This window comes from Pteropus medius, unplaced genomic scaffold (assembly GCF_902729225.1).
Source record: "Pteropus medius unplaced genomic scaffold, Ma_sr-lr_union100, whole genome shotgun sequence".
Taxonomy (NCBI): Eukaryota; Metazoa; Chordata; class Mammalia; order Chiroptera; family Pteropodidae; genus Pteropus; species Pteropus medius.
Window position 1 is genome coordinate 19,034,986 of NW_024349519.1, and position 8,901 is coordinate 19,043,886.

An 8,901-nucleotide genomic window follows, 5' to 3' on the forward strand; every position below is an offset into this window, starting at 1 on the left:
TAGTTAGTGCTCTTATAAATTGCTTGTTCCTTAAAGACTAAAAATAGCTTTTAGAATTCTATTTCAGCTTAAAATGTAGAACTTTGGTTCCACTGTAAATGTAAAAAGGCATACAAAATTATTGTTTTTCCTGACCCCATTAGAGATTTGAGGTCATAAAGTAACCAAGTATACCGAATTCCAAAGAGTGATAGGCTGCTTCAAGGAGAGATGAAGTACACAAAATCTTTGACTTTTGACAAAGCACAGGAGAAAGAGGTGGCCACTATGCAAGAGGGTAAGAATAAATCAGCTAAAATTTTCAATTCTTAAAAGCCAGGTATAAGGTAGCATGTCAATTTGGAATATTTGGGAGTTCAAGACACAAGGAGAATTTACAACTATTTGGAAGCTCTTTTCCATGGACACCTACCAGTTGTTCAGGGGTAAATTGAAGGCAGTGCAGGAAAAAGAAGGTGCACTCAGTGGTGCAGGTAGGTAAGAGGTGATCGGCTGTGTCTGCGGGACAGGCATGAAGCCCTGCCTGCTTCTGCGGAGGCTTCTCTCATAAGTAAAAGCCTTAAGCTGCCAGTTGAGGGTACTAGGAAAATGATACTAGGAAGGAAAGAACACCCTCTGTCATCCTTATCTTAGGCAAAAAACTCTTGCTCTTGGGGGAGGGGAAGAGAAAGCAAAACAATCTACTTTGGGAGGAGAGGTAGGCATAGCTGACGATCCTTAACTGATGGAGGAAAAGCAGAAGCAAAAACCTTTTGCTCCTAGGGGAGGGGTAGGAGACCCTCTCTTGAGTCTGGGATGCTACATGGATACTAATCAGAGGTCAGGTACCACTGGAAGGAGGGGCAGAAAACTCTCCTGTAGAAGACTAACTGCAGATGAAAGGCACACATGTGGAGGGGCAGGAATTCTTATAAAATTCCAGTTGAGGTTTAAGAACAGTCTGCCTAAGGCTGTGGTTGATCATTACAAAACAGAACTCCCTTTACCCTACTACAAAAAAAAAAAAAAAAAAAAGAGTCTATTTTGAATAATAAACAAGAGCAGAGTACTTCTGGAGGAGAGACAAAAATATTGAAAATATTGAGAGGGACCTGGGCATAGGCAAGCAGGGACTGTTGGAAGCTGAGGGTAAAGCAGGAACACTGAGAATAATAATAAAAAATCTCTGGTACCACAGGCCCCACTCTAAGTATAGGTCATAGTAGCTAACCACTGGAGGAATTTGAAGCCTGAAGTGCCCTGCTGATAATGATAGCAAAAACAAAACATAAATAAAGCTCAAATCTTGACTAGATTGTATCAACACTATATACTTATAGTATAACAAAAGAAGAGCATTTCCTTCATCATCTAGGTATGAATAAAATTTGCCTCAGCTTTACTATTCTCCACAGGATGTTAATCATTCAATCAAAAATGAGGATCCATACAAAAAAAAAGCAAGATGGAGCAACACATTGTCAGTAGAGGAAACAATTAACAAAACTATATAAATGACCCAGATGTTAGAACAATCAGACAAGGACTTTAAAATAACTATGATTAACATGTTACAGGATCTAATGGAAAATGTGGACAACATGCATGAACAGATGGGAGTTTCATGAAAAACCAGAACACAACATTTTAGAATTGTCAGACAAAGTCATATATGCAGTTGGAGTTCTGGAAAGGTAAGAATGGGTCAGAGAGATACTTTTGGCCAACATGTCAAAAACTGTGGAATGCCACTAAAATTTAAGATCCATTAAACTACAAGAAAATTGATGTAATAATAAATAAGAAATCATAATGAAATTTATAAGACAATCCACAAACTAGCAGAATATACTTACAAAATATATAACCAAAGGAAGACTAAATAGATAAATGACTCCCATGAGTCTATTTGAAAAAGATAAAGACATGTAGAATAAACAAAAAGTTTGAACATGTAAATTATAAAAAAGGAGTTACTTTTAAAAAGAGGAAAGAATCAACAATTTACTAGTAGTTAAGGAAATGAAAATTAAGACAAATTAGATATCACTTATAGCTCATTGTAGGCAAAATTTAAAAAGTTGGATTGTACCATACACTGGTGAGAAAACGGAATAATGGGAACTCTCATATATTGTAAAATGTGTATGATTTTATAAGAAAAGTAATACCTTTTGTATTACAGTGTATTTAATAATACCTTGTAAGTCTATGACTCTAGATATATACCCTAGAAAAACCTTGATATTAGCTCAAATGTACATCAATAATAGAAAAAATAAATAAACTGAGGTTCACTCAACTAATTGAGTACTGTACAGCAATGAAAAATAAACAATTCAGAACCACATGGAACAAAGTGGATAAATCTCGAAAACAATATTGTGTGAAAGATATATAGCTCAAAAGGTACGTATAGTTTGATTCTATTTAGATAGACAGTAAAGAGAGATCTAAACCTTAAATTGTTAATGGATACATACTTTGGTGGTGAAATGGTATAGAAAAGTTACAAAATACTTTTCACCAAAGAATACCTCTTATGTAGAGGAAAAGAGATATGAAATGACACACAGGCAGTTCTTATGTTATTGGTAATATTTTGTTCCTAAACTTAATGTTTAAAATGAGTGCCTGTTCTATTATTCTTCTGTTGTTTGTATATATCTTATATGTTCTTTATGTATTACATAATTCACTGCACAAATCCCAAATAAAATGTCAGATTATGTTTTTCCTTTGACAAAACCTTTCGATGCTTTCCATATCTCACTAGGAATACAAATTATGTTGGCTAGGGATTATCTTCCATAGTGACGATTTACTTTTACTTTTCATTTTTCTTTTTCTTCAAGCCTGGGAATGCTCTGTAATAGGTTTGACTTTTAGTACTTTCAATCTGCCCTTTATTTCTGCTAAAGTACGTCCCAATTCTGCAGTTTTGCTTTATTTTCTTTGTGACCTGACTTTATCTCTTCATATCCTTGACTTCTCCTTTTGTGACCTTTCAACTGATTCTTGTTACTTATTTATTTTATCCTATTTTCTTATGATTTTTTTTTGCCCCCTTCTCACATTTTATGGTCTATTGTGAATGCAAATCAATTTTACGACATTTTTCTTCTGGATCCGATATAATCTTCCACTACTAGTGTTAAAAATAATAACTTTAATGTCAATAAAGTAAGACCTATAGTTATCTTTTCTTGAAAACTTTTAATCTTCCAGATACTATGTTATATATATTATGTGTATATATATATATCTTAAGCATATTACATGTACTGTTTCATTAATTTAAAAATATTGTTATATTTTTAATATAGTCACTCCAGTGATGAATAATATGAACTCTAGGAAGGTTAAATAAAAACTTCCATAGTTGTCAGAGGGTTGGCATATACATCTATTTGATTTTGACATCTTTGCTCCTAAATTCTGTCCTTATTGTCACTTTGTTTAAATTATGTTTTAAATTGGAACTTTTGAGTATACAACAATAAATCTGCTTGTTACTAAGAGAGCTTCAGTTCAAAAAAGTTAAATATATAAGATCTCATGGGCCCCCATTCTTTCTACTTATATATCAAATTTTCAGCCTTTGTCTACGGGCTGAATGAAGTTGGAATTTGGACTTGGGGAGAGAAAGAGTTAGATAAGTATTATTCTGCCTTCCTCACTAAGTCACTTGAACTTGAGTAATACAGATGCCCTTTTCTCCTGGTTATCTAGTTGGTATAATTTCTGAGTCAAGGGCTAGATGGTAAAGGGTTTGGAGATTTTTAGCTTTTTTCAAGCCAAGTAGATATTTCATGAAGCCAAACTATATTTTGAAGCATGAATAGATTTGTCTCAATCCAGATTCCTCTCATTCACAATTAGTTCACCAGTTACTAGATTCTAGTATAAGTTTGTCATCAGTGTTAAGGGTTGCTAACTTTCTCTAAAAATCCTACTTGGCATTTTAATAAAAATTTTGGAGACAATACAGTAGAGGCTATTAGGAAGAAGCAACTTTGCATCAGAAGTTGATTATTTCACATAGATTGAAATCTGGTTTTACACTGCTTTGCTCTATATAAATACCACTCTGTGTTATTTATGTGAATATACTGTCTTTCCAACAAAAACATCAGCAACTTCAGAGTGTGGTTCTGACTTCTCCTTCTCCTGGTTCTAGTGATTAAGTAATTTGGTAATTTGCATTAAGTTGGCATTAAGTAATACTTTAGGGGAAAATTCTTTCGAGATTCCCAATCAGAAAAAAGACGACTCTAAAATATGTTAAATAACCATTGCTGAGTAAAGAAAATTTATGTTCAATAATATTTATGTATGTTTGTTATTTTTTAAAATCATGTGTAATAATCTAAGTTTAGGAAACACAAAAACACACTATTTATCAAATTGATACTATTTTCTACATTGATGAAATGCTACTTTATGTATTTGTCAAATAAATAGTGCAAAATTGTGAATTGATAATATTACAGTCTGTTCTCACTTCTCAGATATTTACTATTGATGCTTCATAGGAAGAATCTCATTTAAAAAGCTCATTGTTTTGGATGGAGTTTGGAAAATCACAGACACTGTGGGCTATTTATAAAATAATTCAGATGTGGGCGATGATAACTTTTTGCCAGTGATAATGTAAAGATAGTATTTCTTTGATGCTTTGCCAACTTTTAAGTCATATTGGAAAAATTTACAATAGTCAATGGTTTCTTTTAAAGTGGAAATATTGGAGGCCTCATATATGAGTAATATGATCAAACTCTGTACTTGGAAAATAAGAATTGTTACAGAATTTCAGCAATTTGTGTGTGTGTGTAAAAAGATGTCCATGATACATGAACAATACTGATATATTTAGATATTTAAAATTTATTTATAAGTAGTTTACTATGACCTCAAAAGTGTATCTACATATAGTCAAGATACATAAATGATCTAGGAATAAAGTCTTAGTCTACCCTGGGTACTCGGTAAATTTCAAATTCTATATTAGAAAGAATGACTATTACAAAGGTGAAGAATCAAACTGAAAGAAGTAATAACTATGACACTTTTATGAAACTTAAACAATCCAATTGTGAACTATTTTCACATTCTACATTTAAAATTTCCAGATTCAAGCCAGGATCAAGCAAGGAAAATGGAATTTAGAGCAAAAGGTTTACAGTTTGGAAAGGAATATCAGTCATGTATTTGTCATCACTATGTCTTTAAATATTTATGTGGAATTCAAATATGATGTAGATTCATATCTGAATCTACATCAAGAAATATAATTTATTATTTTCAGAATCCTTTACTGTTTATTAATATTAGAAATAGTTACTTAAGATTTGTATCATTTTATTATAAAGAGTCAAATTATTTAATGGGAAATGTAGCTCTCACTTTTTAAAAAACATTCTGTATATATACAACTTTCTGTAATCATATGATGTTTTATCTGTGGAAAAATAACTCTTCCCTGGAAGAACAAGATATAAGAAATTATCTTCCTAATGGTGACCACAACTTGGATGCTTAGTTGGTGACTAAATCTCAGTAGTCTTGGACTGAATCCACCATTTTCCTCTGCTAAGCTAACTTTTCCTCTCCAGGATTTTAGTGAATTGATGTCTCCATGTAGTCAGTCAACAGCCATGAATCTAGAGGTGTTCTAGATACCTGTTCCTCTATTACTCATAGACTTGAATTAAATCATGTCAATTGCACATCTTCACCTGTTTTAAATCTGTCCCCTCCTATTCATTCCTATAGTAAAGGTTTTCGTCAATGCCCTCATCATCTCTTTGGGCTAATGAAATGCTCCTCGAATCACCAATCTGTCATTCTACTGACCTGCATAATGACTCCATGTCATCAGCTGACAAATTAGACAACCATTTAATTATCAATAAAATGTACTTAAGATCCTACACATTTGCCCCTTTCTTTTGGTCTCTTTCCAGGCTCTCACCTTGAATCCTAATTGTAGCCATCCCAAATTTTATACAGTTTCCTAACCATGACAGACTGTTTTCTAACTGCTTTTGTTCATGTTGTTCTTTGAAAGTTATTCCTACTCTCTACCTTCCTTAACCATGTTCCTTCTCTGACTGGCATATTCGTTTTTCAATATTCAGATCAAATAAGTAAAATTGATAAACCCCTTTTATGTGTCCTGTATACACAAAGGTCTTTCATAAGACCTATGACACTTTATTACACACATCTATTTACTTGTCTGTTTTGCCATGACAGAATGAAAACCACTCAGTGTAGATCTTCTGCGTTATTCATCTTCATATCTTAAGAAACTTGCAAAATTTTAGAAAAAGAGTAGATGCTTAATAAATGCTTATTGAATTGATAGATGAAGTAACAAAAGTTAATACCTGGGTTTTCAATAGATATTTCAGATGGGAATCATATTTTTTGATTACTGTTGAGAGGCACTGTCTGGAAAGAAACAACAAAAAAAAAAACTTTTACAATTGGGTGGGAAAGCACATTAACTTTAGCACATTTATCATAAGTTTTGCTTTGTCCATGATTTTGTAGTAAACATGGTTTTAAAAGGATTGTTGTTGACATAATTTAAAAAACTATTTTAGATGGATGCCATATAAACTTTCTATAACTTGATAGACTACAAACATACTTGAAAACTTTAAAACTCCAAAGAAATACATGACAAATTGACTAAACATCTCAAAAACTGTTCATTATATCAAACTACACATAATTCAAAATGTAAGTTTCAAAGGGATTTATAACCACATAATGACAAATACTAACATCAACAAATGTTAAATAGAAAAAAAATGTTACATATGCAAAATCTTGTAGAATACTGCTTTCAGAATTAATGACATATATTTATAATAGATGGGGTTGTCTTTGACACCAAACTTCTGTTTTTTTCTTTCCTAAGCTTCTCTTATTGCTCCAGCTTTATCTACGCTTTGGTGAAATAGATGGGAATTGAACAGAGATTCTTCTGGCTTCACTGTTCAAAATTACTTTTCCAAGCGTTATAGACTTTTCCTTCCTATTTGTCCTGAAAACTCCTGAATTGAATTGAATAATGAGTTAAACAACACAAAAACACAGTGTTAAAAACACACCAACATATTTTACAGTAGCTGCTGTCTCAGCCTTTATTAAATCATCATGCTAACTGGATTTCATCTAATAGTTCAAAGACAAAATGTATAGAATATATAAAAGTAAGTGGAGGTTTAAGAAAAGAAGAGTGGAAGATTTTTGCTAGTTATGGCAGGATTTTTATATAAAACCTGATCCTAAAACTTGACAGATTCCCAAGAATACATTTGCTTAAGCACCTTACTATAAGGTAGTATATCTATTTTCTAGAAAAACTAGGAATTAATGAAGGTATGTGATTTATCCAAATTCTAACAGGTAGCCTAATCAGGAAAGAATGAGGCTGAAATCAAAACTTTTGCCATCTAGTGCTTGTTCTTTTAATGACACCACAAAGTGGTCTGAGGTGAGCACGTAGAGCAGCATTGTATTTCAGGAAGCAAAGTCCTGGAAGTTACCACTGTGGCAAAGCAGGAGATTCCAGTCTCCCTCTACACGTGAAGATCAACAATTAGACAGCTGTCTATGAACAAAAATAGCTCTGTGAGAACTCAAGAATCCACTTAAGAAACTTTAGCAATGTGATATGCATCCATCAATGGATCAATGGAAAGAGAAAATGTATACACACACACAAACACACACACGTGCGCACGTGCATGCACACACACACACAACAAAATAGTGTTTTGTCATGAAAAAGAAAGAAATCCTTTTATTTGTGACAACACTGATGAACCTTGAGGACATTATGTTAAGAGGAATAAGTCAGACAGAAATAAATACCATATGATCTTGACTGTACGTGGAATCTAAAAACAGAACTCAGAAACGGAATATAGGGACTGAAGAGTGGGCAGGTGGGGAATAGAGAGTTGTTGGTCAAAGGGTACAAACTTTCAGCTATAGGATAAATAAGATCTGAGAATCTAAGGTACAGCATTGGGCCTATAGTTACCAATATAGTATTGTATACTTAAAAGTTTCTGTGGGATAGAGCTTTAACGTTCTCATTATAACAGCAGCAAAATGGTAATTATAAGAGTGAAGGATTTGTTAACTAACCTTATGGTGGTTAACATTTTGCAATATCTTTGTGTATCAAATAATCACATTGTATACATTAAATTTATGTACTGTTATATGTCAATTGTATCTCATTAAAACTTAAGAGAAAAAAAGTAAAGAAGGTATCTAGTGGTCTTTATGAGGCTGAAAATGTACCTGTGCTAGATAACATTTAAGGATGTTCAGGTTGGGGACAGAATACCATTGAAGTGGAATAAGCACTGATTAAGAGTTAGACACCTGGTTTTAGTCATGGCTGTGGCAAAAATATCTGTATGATGGTTGACAAAATGTTGCATTTCTCTGTGTTTTGGTTTCCTTTACAGAGGAGAAGCAGTATTAAGAGTTGGGGACCCTCTAGATTGTAGTCCACCACCCTGGGGTTGTAAGGAAGACATGGAAGAGTTAGATTCTGAAGCTAGTCTGTCCTTGACAGATTTCCTCTATTTCTCATTGCAGCAGAGCTTTTGCTTGGCCCTAAATTAACCCTGTGGACACTTGTACTGCACGGTCAAGACCACCAGACTTCTGTGAGGGAGCAGGCAATGGCAGGGTGAGACAGGAACAGAATGAAAACTGCCTTTCCCTAACCATCTTCTCATAGCCTTCACTTGTCTCTCTGTGTCCCAGGTAGCAGGCAGTTAAAAGTCACAACCCTCCACCAAACCAGTTCAAAAATGGTTCTTGGCCCCCTAGGAATTTCCTACTTTTTAAAGAATTTGTCAGATTCAATGTCTTTCTCTCTATAGG

At 33.4% G+C, this 8,901-nt stretch overlaps 1 protein-coding gene across 3 annotated transcripts in view; it reads right to left on the reverse strand.

Moving 5' to 3' along the window:
- Positions 1-8,901, reverse strand: part of PIK3C2G (phosphatidylinositol-4-phosphate 3-kinase catalytic subunit type 2 gamma) — a 275,531-nt gene that overhangs the window by 210,528 nt on the left and 56,102 nt on the right. For all 3 annotated transcript variants that reach the window (XM_039882575.1, XM_039882574.1, XM_039882573.1), the window contains exon 8: positions 6,372-6,435. In XM_039882575.1, the coding sequence (XP_039738509.1) occupies positions 6,372-6,435 (64 nt within the window). The remainder of the gene's footprint in view (positions 1-6,371; positions 6,436-8,901) is intronic.